This window comes from Montipora foliosa, chromosome 1 (genome assembly GCF_036669935.1).
Source record: "Montipora foliosa isolate CH-2021 chromosome 1, ASM3666993v2, whole genome shotgun sequence".
Taxonomy (NCBI): Eukaryota; Metazoa; Cnidaria; class Anthozoa; order Scleractinia; family Acroporidae; genus Montipora; species Montipora foliosa.
The window spans coordinates 21,017,338-21,032,509 of NC_090869.1; the positions used below are offsets into that span (position 1 = coordinate 21,017,338).

A 15,172-nucleotide genomic window follows, 5' to 3' on the forward strand; every position below is an offset into this window, starting at 1 on the left:
TCCAGAACAATCGCTCTTTGTATCAGAACAATACGGCAACCAAGTTACCTCACAATTATTCAAGATGGCGGCGCCCGGGAAATTTGAAAGCCAAAATAAGCGTTTTTGGAATTTATTTTTCTCGAATACAAACGCTTTCATTGGAAAAAGATTGAGCAATTCCAGTTGTAAACATTATGTTCTGTGGTTTAAAGTTATTTTGTTGTTTTAGTGGAGGTTCCCTTTAAGGGGTTGATATACTTAAAAGTTTCAGAAAATATGGATTTAATTTCTTTTTAAAGTCATTTTTTCCTGAGGATGTTATAATTAGGCATCATGATTTTGCCTCGCGGATCACAAAGTCTAGTGAGGGCACCATGGCGTACCAACAAACAAAGTGTTTTTTTCCCACGTATGAGTAGATTAGCCTCTCATATTTCGGCTTCGAATTGTCGGCATCTGCTCGAGTTAGGTAAATGTATAAGACTTTTTTGATAGCTTGCCAGTGCGATTATTTAGGTTGCTTTAGGAATATAAGACAATCACTTCATAATAACATCTTTGAAAGTGTCTTGGCTTTCCAACGTCACCGAAAATTCGTTCAGAATGCATTTATTATCTATTGCGGCCATTAGAGCTTACTGCTCAAAGGTTTACTGCTAATAGCTTGTGCCATGCCAGGAAATTCATCATCGAAAGCGGCGCGCAACACATCCTCCACTCTGTTTGCCAAAATAAAATCCATATCCCCCTGATGAAACAAAAAAATGCATCTTGACAGTTAGAGAGTTGCTTCTCTTCTCGTATTAGGATTATAAACCGAAGGCATTGCCTTTACAACCCGTGTTCATAACATTTTGTAGGACGCTGAAAAACCTACGCACAATCGCAAAAGAGTAGGATTCGGAATTTCCGATGTTGTGTTCTGTCCTTCTGTTGTATGAGGCCGTGCAAGAAAAAAAAAATAGTGATAAGTTTAAGGGAGTTTGACGAGTGCTGAATATAGAGCTGCACGTACTCTCCAATTTAAAGACGCGATACGACATTTACATAATTGACCAAATTCCTTAGGGGCTTTTCAGGCCAAATAAATACAACAAATCTACGAATCTCAACAGTTAAACAAGAGCAACCGAGATGTTGAAGGTGGATTACTCCGAACAACTTTAGTTTTTGGTAAGGAAGGGACTTAAACGCTGCCTGGAAACTGCGGATTGCAAGTCCGGCGCAACATCCCTCCCCTAAACTTTGAACGATGAAATAAATTTATTTTTCACTTCTCAGTTAGCTCACTTAGCAAGCGTTCAAGTTGCGTTTCAAAGAAAAGAGAAACCAAAAAAACGGGGTAGACTTTCGTATACCGGACTAAAATCGCGGGGAACAAAAGAACTATTGTTATTCCGATTAGGCCTTCTTAATTAGGTATTATTATGTTCGCTTTGTTCTTTTGTTTAATGGACATTAATTAATTTGGATCCGGTATGTGAAAGACCAGCAAAGAAAGGGGATTCAGTTCGATCGTTTTGCCGTATAAAATGCGGACGACGAAAAGTGGTTGCTGTCGCCTCTTTTTTCACCTTCCTTTGCCCTGAAATCCCATGGAAACACTCGCTGCGCACGGTTCCTTGTAGATAGCGTCATTATTCAACGTTTGTGTAGCACTAATTTGCCATAAAAGTTATAATTCTAGCGTTGTTTGCTCCATTTTGGGGTTTACCTCGGTGTAAGAACCTGTGATATTTTTTCTTTGTTTCGTTAGCTCGTGCTGGGGTTTGGTTATTGTTTAATGGTCTCTTGGCTCTTTTGTTTTCTTTGTTTTACGTCATCCGTGAGTTTGCCAGGTTTTTACACCGAGGATGAGCCCCATTTTGAAAATGACAACCTTTTTAGACAAACAGGTCTGTAAACTTGTATATAGGGATAGTATATCAGTTTCTCTTCTGGTAAGAAGTGGTTGCAGAACGTGCTTGTAGATTTCGTCCCTATAAGAACATTTTGTACGGATTTGTATTTTGACGGCCGAAGTATCAGAGTTAATAGGTTGAGTTAGGAACAGAACGGGAACCTCAGTCGACGACGGGACAGCGCGCAAAATAGTATGGATTCTACTCTAATCTGAACTAATATGGACATTTTTCTACGCGCGCCGTCGTCAACTGACGTTCCTGTTCCGTTGCTAAGTGAGCTTATTATTGGGAAGAACTGGGCTGTTGGCAAAAGTGATAGGCATAACGAAAAAAGTAAGGAAATAAAGGAAAATGCAATCCTTACCTTGACATTATCTGGAAGCTCGGACAAATCCTATATTTTGAAGATAAAACACTGGACATTATAAACACTAAAAATAAGACCCACACAGCCTTGGCAACCGACTGCAAGAACAGCATGCAACAGAATGAGTCTGTGAAGCAACAGTAGCTGAAATCAGAGAGCGCTATCAGTTCTGAGAACATGCTGTTCACCTCTCCACTTTGAGCCGCGAGTACATAACGACAATTTCCCACAAACGTGCACACTGCTGACTCGAGTGTAAGCTCTAAATCAAAGCAGGCGGGAATTTTGCGATGCTGCACGAGTTCTACATTTCATTTTCCTGACCTTTTCGTTCCGTCTTGGTAATATGACTCTCTTCAGACCTGCTCTGTGTGCTGCCAAAACTTTTTCCTTTATTCCACCCACCTTCAAAGGCAGACAATAAAAAGTTAATGTAAGACGCCAGTAGGCGTTGACCCGGATGCATTAAAGCGATTTAATATAAACCTTATGCAAACATGGCTGACATTTTAATATTCTTTTCTTTGCATTCAAATTAACCTCGTTTTTGAGTTTAAACTGGAGTGTCTCAGTTTTCAATGGTGAGTTAAGCAATGAGAATGAGGCTTTTGTGGCAATTTTCCTCTGTTCTATATCTCGTTGTTTCTCACTCGATTCTTACTGAGATTTCCGATTTTTATGTATGCTTTTTGCTTTGTTAAATTATTGGAATTCACTTTATGTATCTGAATTCCGATTTATTAAAGATTCTTCCATTGAATGTTCTCGCTTTCATTTGTTTCCTTTTTAATGCTAAAACAGTGCAAAACGGCTGCGAAGCCATTGTTTACAAATACAAGCGCTTCAGCTTCGCTTCGTGCAGTATTGAAAATTCTCGTTCCTTGTGCGATAAGCGCGTGCGTGCATTTGTAAACAAAAGGCTCACAAAAGTATCTTCACTGTGCCCGACTTCCACATCCGCCGGTCAGAAGTCATCACTCTTTACATTTGCCGAAAGAAAAGTGAGCTTTGGGTGATGAAAAATGTCGGTTCTATGGAATTTTCGGCACGCTGGGCAAAAGCTCTATCAAGTTCAAAGCAACCCCAACCCCCTTCTTTGTATGACCATATCCATCATTCAGATAACTAAAAGCGTCTTGACTAGCACTGCTAGCGCAACGTTGCGTAGCAATCAATGATGGGAAGAATACAGCCCAGCGTTATGTTGCTCAATTTAATACTGTATGTACCACTCAGGAGAACAAAGGATGGCATACATTTTTGGAATGCTCTTTCCTCATAATAAAAGAATAGTGTGTTTTCATGTGACACCACGGCGTCCATGTTTGTGTACCTAAACAAAAGTATGGCGGCCATGATGGTGTACCAAACTAATCCTCCGGGTATTGAACTCTATTTTTATGCCAATACTTCCTATTGTTTTAGTAGTCCAATATGGCTGCTGGTCACGTGAGTGAAAACGCTCCATATGTGCGATAGTATTTGCCAAAGTGTCATCTTCTATCACCTTTAGGGTGTAGGTATGGGTACAATTTTTGGCGCTCTAACGCGATCTTAGTTTTTCGGGTTTGTTTGTTTCGGGTGTGGGGAGTTATTTAAAGCGGGAGGTGAACAGATGTGACTCTTCTTCTTTTCTGTTATCATCAGCACAGTACTTTATGTGTAAAGGGCTTTTTCTGTGCCTTCATTGCCTGCTGCTGATCACGTTGCCTCGTGTCAGTCACAGGTGGACTTGTCTTCCGAAGAAGTTGCAAAAATGCATAACTAACCATTCAGACGGTTTGATTGTGCAATGAAGAGATCAAGGTTACATTGTTTACTAAAATATTTGGCGTTTTTTTACTTCTTTTATTTCTATATCACATATGCAAGTTCCAATGTGGCGGCCATGAATTGAATCGAGAACTGTGGCCTTTTTCACCTCTGTTGTATCTAGGATGTAACAAATCTTGCTTTTTCTTTTAACTTGCACGGTAAAATCCTTTTGTCTGAAAAAGCTGTTTTTCATGTTCTTTAACTATTTCTACTACTTTGTTCCAACATGGCGGCTGTCCTGTTTGATTTTTAGCTTCTTCAGCTCTGCCGGGTTAAAAGTACACAAAATTGACCCTAAATAAGCCGTAAGATAGCGAATGATTGAAAACGTCACTGAAACGACTATGTTATGCAAACCTGACAGAAGGAAATAATAATCCACGTCACAATTATCTTTTATTTTTCTGTTGAATCTGTTTGTATACGAGTTTCTTTTAATGTTGGCAAGTAATGACGGTCCTTAGAGTGGGGGTATGGCTGCTTAAAACACGTAAATTAAAAAAAAAACGTGTCATTTTTAAATGTTGTTAATTTGCAGTGGAGGAGTTGTGCTGTATTTTCTTATGTTATAAGTGAAAAAAAAAATTGGAAATACGAAAACTGTTAAATAAGTCACTACATTTCCTTATTTCAGATGACAATGTCATGACTAAATATCGTTTTTGTATCATTCATGAGAAAGATGAGTCAGTGAGTGATCCCAATTGAGAGATTTTAACTACACCCCAACGCAAGGATTCTTGGATAAGCCTTCTTCAAGCAGCTACAGTGCAAAAGCACGGACCACTTCTAGACTTAGTAAAGAATGCGAAACAAGGGGAAGTGTTACCCGTTTCCTACCACCGAAGTTGTAGGAGTATCTTAACCCTAAAGCGAGATCTGGAATGTAATAAGCTTAAAGATGAGGTCGGGAAAGCAAGTCCTGAAGGCCATAATGACTTGGAATGGCCACGGAAGAGAGGCATTCCTTCCCGTTCTCAATCCTTTGAGGAGACTGCATCTCTTGTGGAAAAGAGAAGTATGTTAAGCGAAGGCTACTCAGCATTCTCGTCACCACAGCCTCGGATCGACCCAAGGCTCTGGGAAACTCTATGCAGGTGAACATGCGCCGTAGGGTTCTTATAGCCGAAAATTGGCTATTTGAACCTTACGGCAGCTGCTCACTCCTCGCGCTAACATGAATGCACCAATTGAGACGCTTTTGATTGTTCTTCACGAAAACCAGTCGGGACATTGTTGCCTCTGAGGCCAATAAAGAATTCGCCTTACCACAGCCTTATTACATGACAATAATTACACGACAAAGCAAACATCTAAGGTAATGAGAGCATGCGCGAATTCTGATGTCACTGGAAACAAAATGGAGGCTAACTCTTGATTTTGCGTTCTCTCACTCAACGTTGACTCGGCTGGGAGGGTGACCCACTTAGCCGGACAACATCTTTCCATATATGAAACGGGGATGTGTCGTAACTGTAACTACTTCTCCGGTTCCTCATTGTCTGTAAGTCTTCCTCTGTTTCGGCATTGGCGCCTAACTGAAAACGTTGGGGAGGCGGTACAAATAGACCATAGAGGCTAATGCGGGCAAATCAATTTGCATTTGAAAAGATTTGCTGTCATTGTTCCTGCACGTGAGATCTTTAATTTTTTTTCCATCTTCCTCCTTGTTTAGAGAGTATCTGACCCAGACCTCATATGGGTGGTGTATCATATATATCTTCTTTTTCCCCGCCAAAGTTCAACCAATGCCAAATATGGTCAGCGGTCAGCGAGTATGATGGCCGCGTTTTTGTTAGCTCTGCCAACTTGAGATATATTTCTTTTTTTCGACGTAAATTTACTCCTTTTTTGCTCGTGGATCTATCCACGAGTTTTGGTGAGGTTCTTTATGCAAATGTGTCACTCCTGCGGAAGTTCGATCTAATAAGCCAATCAGGATGGATAATCACAACACAGCTCAGAAAGCTGTGACTTCCTGTTCGCGAGGTTGTGCGCCGCCATTGCTGTATGTCGCTTTTATACTTCAGTGTTTGAGCACCTTCCGCTGCATTTAGAAGCAAGAAACGGAAGAATTAAAGAAATGCCTTTCTTCGAAGGTGAAGCAAAATATACTGAACAAGTACAGATTGGTGCAATTAATTGTGCACCGCCTTTCACTGACCAACGCGAAGACTTTAATACATGAAGAAATGGAATCGACAGACACATGGTGAGAAGTCAGTGCCTGTTCATCCCCTAAGCTCACGGGGAATAAATAAATTCCATTTGGAGAGTAACATCGAAGCTATCAAAGTATACCAATGTTTATCAAAGCTATCACGAAGTTTTGCAAGCTATGAGTCATCAAAGCCACATGAATACAACTTGAACAACATCGATCCGTGACATGAAAAACAGTGAGGCAACCAAGCAAAAATAGCAATCCATGCTTCCAGACACTAGTACTTGTGTGGTGGACCATAATGAAGAACTGTCGAAAGACTCGGTCACTCATTATGTAACGAAAACTGATGAGAAATCGGTACCAATCTCCTGCCATAGAGCAAGGGCAGAGGCAGTACATGCTCCCCGAGACAGAGAAACTTCCAGTATTAATTCCTCACAAGAAAACGTCGAGCTTGTTTCAGAAAAACAAGGTAATTAGAAAGTGTATGGTGCATTATTTAAATAAGGACGTACCGAGCTAGTCTGAGTTGAGAAAGTGTTTATCTCTTGCTTTTGGAAAATATTATATCTCTATACCTAGACCGCAACTCAGACGTAACAATCTTCGAGCGTAGGAGATTCTAATCGTCATTTTTATCTTATTATCCGCAGGACTGCTAAACACAAAAAAGACTTGTCAGTCCTATTGTGTATTCAAGATCAATCGGCTACTACGCATTCGACAAAATTGAACCAACAAAATGAGAATCATTGTCTATCAAGAGAAAAGCTATTGATATCAGGAGACATTGAATCGAACCCAGGCCCTGTTGCTCATGGAACGAGTACACATACAGCACATACAATACCGAGAAATCCTTCTATAGGACTGTTGCAGGCTCGATTAGCTCAAAAGGGATTGAAGGCACTAGAATGTACCTCAGATGGTTCATGCTTCTTTTCTTCTGTTGCCCACCAGTTATGCAATGATCCTTCCTATCATATGAATGTGCATACTGCTGGAGTTGAATCCATCAGAAACAACCGTCAAAAATTTATTGGACCCATTACAGAGCAATTGTGCGTTTGTTTTCATAGCAACATACATGGTGTCATGCACTTATTGTGCAAGCAGTTTGCAATGTATTAAATGTTACTATACGTATAAATGAATCAATTGAGGGGTGGGCACCAGTAACTGTTATCAGTCCTATAAGCGGACAAAAGGGAACTACTGTGAACATTGGACATCTAGATGGAAGACACTATGTTTCAGCACTTCAGTTAGATTATTATAATGACAGTATTTCAGGTTATGAAATCAGCGGTGTTACCAATGTCAACAATTATTCAGAGCCTGGTAATAATCGATTAATTAACGATGGCCAAAGATGACGTGAGTGTCAGTAATAATTTCTACAAAGCAGTGGCAAAAAAGAGCTTATATGAGAGAATGTATCAAGCGGAAGAGACAAAATCACTTGAAGAGTTCAGGGAAAAGAAAAACAATGCAAAACGTCAAAACGGATCTGAAAATATTGAGGCAGCAATGGAAAAGGAAAATAAAAGCAATCCAGAACATATCAGAGACCTAAACAGAAAAGCATAAAACCATTTAAGGAAAGCTATGCAGAGCTCAAGGCTAAACCATGCAAACTGAAATTTGTCAAGGTCAAGACTCTATTAGACATTCCATGTCAAAAGTGATTCACGGTCTTTTTCATGGCCCTGAATACCTATATATGCACTTCCTGTGATCAGTTGTGGTTCAGATCATCTGTTTCTAAGTGTAACAGTATCAAATATAGTGATCAATATTCACAAGGTTTGTTGGAGGAATGTATAACTGGCACAAAAAGTGTTAATATTACTGAATGGATCTGCTCTACTTGCTAAACCTGGTGACATTAACAATATGACCTGGCAACAAAAATCAGACCTTATTCAAAATTACCCTGTCATCTGTGCAACGAACTTTGAACACATGGTACAGCTCTTCATAGTAAAGGTAAAGGTAAAGTCTCCGCTTACGAGCCAGAAGGCTCATCAGGCCGGCGCTTATCTCCGGTTTCATTAGCATGAAGCGACTAGGAGTATTTATACTCCCCCCTGGATGGGATGCTAGTCCATCGCAGGGTTACCCCCAGCTTTACGCCGGTACCCATTTATACACCTGGGTGGAGAGAGGCACCGTGAGAGTAAAGTGTCTTGCCCAAGAACACAACACAATGTCCCCTGCCAGGCCCCGAACCCGGACCACTCGATCCGGAGTCGAGAGCACTAACCATGAGGCCACCACGCCTCCCACAGCTCTTTATAGAGGATGTGTTAAAGAGTAATCTTATGCCTATTAGAGAAATGGTATACTTACTTCACAGGGTTGAATTCCAGCAAAGGGGATTACCTCACATACATGCATTATTTTGGGTATCTAGTTGCATATGAGAGCCCACCATGCCGTTACACAATTATCCAACTATCAATGCTAATGCATAAAGAAAACTTCAGCCTGCCAATTTTAAACAATTGCGGTAACTTTCATACCTAAGAGTAACGACAGTGGCACTTTGATTAAACTAATTTAACAAACAAGGAACAAACAATGTCTGGAAAAAGAGGAAAACTAAAGGAAACGGCGGAAGAAGATTTTGAAACTTTCGTACGCCATAAGGTAAGTTCAATAAGCAACGACTTGAAAGAGATGAAAGGAACTCAAGTCCAGATTCAAAGAGACATTGAATCTCTTCAGAGTCAAACCAAGAAGAGTGAAAGCTCGATTCCAAATTTAAAGAAGCGTTGGATACAAAGCTGGAGGTATTAAGAGGAGAACTGCATGAAACTAACATAAGAATTGACCGAATTGAGAACGATGTCACGAAATATGCAAAAGAGATCGATGACACTTATGAGCGACTATTATCCCTGGAGAGATATTCTAGAGATTATAATTTGAGATTTTATAATATCCCTGAGTCAACAGGCGAAGATTGTATTGCAAAGCTCCGTGGTATCCTGGAGAATGATCTCCAATTGCAACCAAACATCGAAAACGCCCACAGGATCGGACCCTTCAAGGATGATGGCACTCCTGGAGCGATTTTGGCTAAGTTTTTGTACCGTCCAGAGCGGTTTAGAATTATCAAAAAGAAGAGGGAACTACGTGATGGTGTGCGTGTTTCGGACGACTTGATATGGGAAGACCGACAAAAGAAGAAGGAATTGAGATTGGTGATGGAAGGGGATGCATTTAAAGCTGGGAAAAGACCTATAGATTTCATCATGGCAAGCTTTATATCGACGGCGCGCTTCATCAAGCTTGAGATGTTTGAACAGTATATAATTCTGTATATGTGTAAGTCCCATCTAAAATGTCTACTTAGTTTTATAATTTACACTTATCTTTAACTATTTACGTAATTTTGACGAGTAAAAATTTTATGCTAATGACGCAAGAGTCTTCTGACCCAGATTTAAATTTACAATTATTAAATGATCATGGGATACTTTCGAATCAATCATGTTGGATGTGTCATAATGATATACATTATGCTCACGTTAGAAAATAGCTCGAGGGGGAGCGTTGAGAAAAGTTTGCCATTTCCCCCGGAAAACGACACAATTGGAAATGCTATCACCCAAAAATGTAAACTAGAGATGTGGATGTTGAGCAACATCACCATGGGCATCAGCCTTTGTTCCTCCAAGTGGTGTCAATCGGCTAAATTTGGGGTCCCGGTTCAGGCACTTGTTGTTTATTAAGAAACGGTCCAGATAAGAACGATAGCAACAACGGCAACGAACATGTTGGAATTCAATTGGTATGCAAAAAGGTGATAACTTTTCTATTGTCTGTACTTACTTCTGATTGGCTTAAACAGCAAAAGTTAACAAAACTTCATAAAAGTAGTATTATATTCATCCTTACTTTCCAACCATCTTCCATCTTTCATCTGGTCTCAGTTTAAATGAATTCCACAGAAATCGTATGAGGGGAACATGTAAAATTGTAAACGTTTCTTGGCTTTTGTTTTCAACTCTTGTGATTGGTCAAAATCTTTTAACACAAAAAAACACCCTTTCAAAGTGGGCTGTAAATGAATTTTATTGCGTTAACGGCTTTCCTGTAGGTTTATGCATTCTCTGTGTAAAAATGATAACATTCCTATGTGGGGAAAGCCCCGTTGCCGCATAACAAAGGAAATTGCTATCCACCTTACACGGATCATTACTTAGTTGCAAAATTCGATATATCTCTGTGCTATATACTTTCGAATTATTACGTACTATACAACCACCCGGAAACTCCAAAAAGAGTTTTACTAAATAAAGGGGGGCAACCGGCAACTGACCTTTCATATTATTGGGCAGTCGTTTTCCCGAAGTCTTCGAGCCAATTGAATAAGACAAAAAACATGGCGTACCGTCAAAAAGTTAAATGTACAACGGTTTATTTTAATTGCCTTCTACCCTCAAAAACCCTTTCCTCCGTAATTTTACCAAAACGGTAAACACATGACGTGACTTCCCTCTGTGCTCTGCACTACCTCTGTAATTTGTAGTACATGAAAAGTAAAGCCCGGCAGATTAAAAGATAAAACAAACTTACCGGTAAAACAAGACCTCTTAGGGTAATTTCACCAGTCATAGCTGTGTCAGACCGCATGCATCGACCGCTGCAGACAAAGAAATTTACTTTTTCAGACTTGAAGTGAACACAAACCCATCTGACCAGTCAAAAGAATCAACAAATACCGAGTCCTGTCGGCACGAACAAAATCAATGGAAAACGGTTCTTTTTGCCAAATGACCTCAAAGCCTGAATAAGGTTTGTAGTTGACTGATGACACAAGCACGGAAGTTTTGTTGCATCAACTGAGTCAGGGAAAATTGACTACCGTAAGGAGACTAGAAAGCTGACGTTTCGAGCGTTATCCGAACGTCAAATCAAATCTCGGGATTATGGGTTTTGAGGTTTTTTTTTGTATTGCATAATTAGTCAGAAATATCATTTTGAAGCCTCTAATTAAGACTGCAACTGAATTATTGCAACTCACGACAAGGAATATGGACGAAAAGTGGGTGAAAACGGGCATCGGCATGCATCGACAAGCACAGGTTGTATTGGAGAATCAAACCCTTCGTGTCTACCGGCCCATCGGCATGGATCGGATATTGGAATCTAACAGGGAACGTAACCGGCCTTTTAACAGAAGATAGCCGACTCCACAACTGGAAGATGACGGAAAGTCGTTGGTAAGGAGTACCTGAACAGCGAGACGAGCACCGCAACGATAGTCACTCCAGCAGACGGACCGTCCTTTCCCACTGCGCCTGCTGGGAAATGAATATGAACATCGGTGCGCTCCAAAAGGTCCACACTGTCCTCTGGTGTCAGAAAATACTGCAGTTGAGACAAAAACGCAGAAACGTGTCATGAGCAACTCCTTCTCGGCGAGGACATTTTGATCAGTGTGTTTTGTAGAAAAGTTTCTCACTTGTTTGTAGAGATGTTTAGTCAAGGATCACGTTATAGAACATTTTATAAATGGCGGCCAAATACAAATATTCTCTATTGTTTAAATGCTACTTAGCCTTTCCAGCCTCGCTAAGGTGCTGCTTAACTGCTTAACTGCAAAGACCTTTCCGCAGTTGAAGTATATGGACATTTCATAATATATCATTCCTTCGCTCTCTTCTTACAGGATATAATTCAAACTCACAAGTGACCAGCAGGGGCCAGTTTCTTGAAAGTCCCGAAAAGCCAATTGCGAAAACCGTGCCGAGTTCCGCTTGTTTTGAAAAACAAAATGATTGTGAAGTCTGACGCGTTAATTCATGTTCTCTTCCTCTTTAAGATACAGAGGGAATTTTGGCGCCCAAAAAGTTCCGGGACTTTCGAGAAACGGCCCCAATTAGCCAGACTTGGGACTTACAAAAGGTCCCAAGAGAAAATAAAAACAATGCTTATACAAAATTTTGGAGGGACAAACAAAGAGTATTATGGTATTTTTGATAGTGGCTAATAGCTCTCAGTTGGAAGAGCAGCGCAGCGCAATCGCGATCGCAAGGGGTCATGGGTTGAAGCTGCGTTCAAATCAAGCCTAGATTTTTTTCCACATGTTTCAGCCTTTCTACGCTACTGCTTAACTGTGATGACCTTCAAGTTTCATGTATTTCAATTCCCGCAGTTCAAATATACGGGCGTTTCATATATTCTATATAATTCGAAAACTTGTTGGGTTACCCACGTAATAGCAATTTATACAATGGATGACGCTATCGACCAATTGTGCAGAAACGACCCTACGATCTATTCGTGTCCACTCACCTCAACGGAACGACTCCTGAGCCAACTTAACGCCAGCTGTGCAGATTCCTTCATCACATCCCCTAAAACAAAAGAGTAAAGAATTAAATAGGTTTGTTCATGAAAACACAACAATTGCAAAGCCCTGGTATACCTTGTAAAATAGTTAATTCTAACCCTTTCCTTGACCTGTCGATGTTACCTACTTTTTCCTATAGCAACCTACCTTGCCGGCTCCATAATCCTTCTACCCCCTTCTTGAAATACGTTAGAAGTACCAAGACACCAAATTCTTACTAAAGGACTCAGTTGGGTTCAAGTTCCTTCTCCTCATCTTCCATTGGTTTAATTGTAAAACATACAAATACCGAAAGTCGCTTTGCTTTGCTTTGCTTTGCTTTGCTTTCCTTCTCGTCCCACCCCGGTGACATTTTTAACTTACCCAGCTGTCCCGTAAGGGTCAATTTTCCTTCTCCTCCCATCCTTGTGGCTTCCACAAACATTATCTCTCCTCCCATTGCTGTCCAAGCCAGACCTGGGAAGAAACAAGGCGTAGTGTATATGAGGGAGTTGAGCAGAAAGAAGCCCACTATTAGCTTCAAACGGCTTGAATCAACGCAGCCCCGTTCTCGGGTGAACTCTTGTCATGGTTTAACAGATTTTAACTCACCAACTGCAACGCCGGGAGTAGACAGTCTTTGAGCCACCTCAGATTCAAATATAGTAGGCTGCAATACAAAACACACATAGAAATGACTGTACAGGCGCGGGCAAACGGCTTTGACATTTTTTTCAACATCCTTTCGATTTTGTTAACGACGTCGGCTGGTCTTTCATATACCGGATCCGAAACAATTAAGGGGGGCGGGGGTCACCAGACTCCGTAAAACTTGTAAGTTAACCTGCTAAAATGGCGACCAGAAAGCGTTGTACTCGCGAAGTGTCCAATTCAAAACGCCTGGTGACGAGTATAATAAGTCCCCCTGGAGGGAGGGGAGTCCCAGATTGCTCAGTGAGTTTTGTTTTTAGCAATGTGGGACTCCCCTCCCTCCAGAACTTATTAAACTCGTCACCAGGCGTCTAGAGTTCAGTGCCATTTTGAATTGGACACTTCGCGAGTACAACGCTTTCTGGCCGCCATTTTAGCAGGTTAACTTACAAGTTTTACGGAGTCTGGTGGCTTCGCGTTGCTACCTGGAGATGCTTCAGTGGATTCATGGTTTAGAGAAATTCATGTTCCACGAGCCTGGCGTGTTTATTTAGCGACTGGATTCGATTTTCGCGAAAAAAATCGTGCTTGTTTTGGGTCGATCGGAGTCCATAAGCTGGCTTCCGTCTCCTACCTTGTCACTATATTATGAAGGAAGGTGAACGGGGACTATTTTCCCCGAAACTTCGTGTACGTATTAAAGACAACAAAAGCTCACCACATGGTAAGTTTTATCGATTTTTATTTCCATTTTCTAGCAAATTTTCAGACCTAAACTTCGCCTCATATGTTCTCTATATTTACCTACACACAGTGAGCCTGGGTTACCTGTGGCCCGGGCCTTAATGTGTAACAAACGAGCAGCAGTATTTTGTCGGGTTTAAAAACACGAGACGTAGCCGAGTGTTTTTAGTATAGGTAATCACATGATTTCGAGTGCAATTTGGAATAAATAAGCACGACATGGGTTCGACATGGAACGGGACAAAATTCAAAGTCTAAATACGAACATTTTTAACATGACGGCTGAGTCTATGAATCTTTTGGTTGACAAAATTTGTTGAAGAAGTCTGGAAGGAGGATGGATAAAAGTATTCCCCCAGAAGTTTGTAAAGGCTGAAATTTCGATGAAAATGATTAGGACTATTTAGGAATATTTCATAAAGATCACAAGTGACCTTTATATAAAGATCGTTTCATCTTCAGTTATATAAGCGATAATGATCACGAGCGACTTTCATATAGCCCGCAATGCATTTTGTTTTCCCCACAAATTTTGCATATTGTTAACTATTCCCAAGAGCATTTTTTTTTATGTAAAATTTTGTGGGGAAAACAAAGTGCATTGCGAGTTATATGAAAGTAGCAAACAGGCCAAGTTCGATATATCAATATGCAGGCATGGCTACGAGGCTTTGTGGTCAAATTTCACGGCTCAGGTCTGTTTTCTTTGTCTCAAAAGTCTGAAGGGGGATTTCTAAACAAACGAATATTCAAATTTAACCATAACGCCTCGTAGCCATGTGTGAATATTGATACATCGCACGTGGCCTGTTACATTGTTTGCACATTCGGCCCCGCACTCCCCTGGGACTGAAAAACAAAGCCGCCACCAGGCTTTCTCTGAATGATCATAGATTACCAAGGTCTATAGGTTCATACACGTGACGTTTTATCGATGTTTTGATAGGCTGTTAGCCTCATGAATTATTAATAAGTTTAAAAATCATATTTGAAGTGCGGGTTCTCGACGAATGAGAGAAGTGATTCTCGCACTAAGCTTTTCATAAACACGTGAAAAAATTTTAAGTGTCTATAAAAAGCGACAAATTGCTTTTTCAGTAATAAATTGTCCTGATAAGTGCAAGGGCCACTTCTCTCAGAGCACATATTGGTTGCAGTCACACTTGAGAGAAACACAGTGTAGCACTGGTGTTGAC

The 15,172-nt window shown here is 40.6% G+C and overlaps 1 protein-coding gene across 1 annotated transcript in view; it reads right to left on the reverse strand.

Annotated features, from left to right (window-relative positions):
- Nucleotides 1-253: 253 nt before the first annotated feature.
- LOC137992814 (lon protease homolog 2, peroxisomal-like) overlaps nucleotides 254-15,172 on the reverse strand; it is a 36,919-nt gene continuing 22,000 nt past the window's right edge. Inside the window, exons 23-30 of the mRNA XM_068838350.1 lie at nucleotides 13,194-13,251; nucleotides 12,966-13,058; nucleotides 12,545-12,606; nucleotides 11,481-11,617; nucleotides 10,823-10,889; nucleotides 2,578-2,658; nucleotides 2,251-2,280; nucleotides 254-730 (exon numbers count right to left, since the gene is read on the reverse strand). Of these exons, the coding sequence (XP_068694451.1) occupies nucleotides 611-730; nucleotides 2,251-2,280; nucleotides 2,578-2,658; nucleotides 10,823-10,889; nucleotides 11,481-11,617; nucleotides 12,545-12,606; nucleotides 12,966-13,058; nucleotides 13,194-13,251 (648 nt within the window). The 3' untranslated portion in view covers nucleotides 254-610. The remainder of the gene's footprint in view (nucleotides 731-2,250; nucleotides 2,281-2,577; nucleotides 2,659-10,822; nucleotides 10,890-11,480; nucleotides 11,618-12,544; nucleotides 12,607-12,965; nucleotides 13,059-13,193; nucleotides 13,252-15,172) is intronic.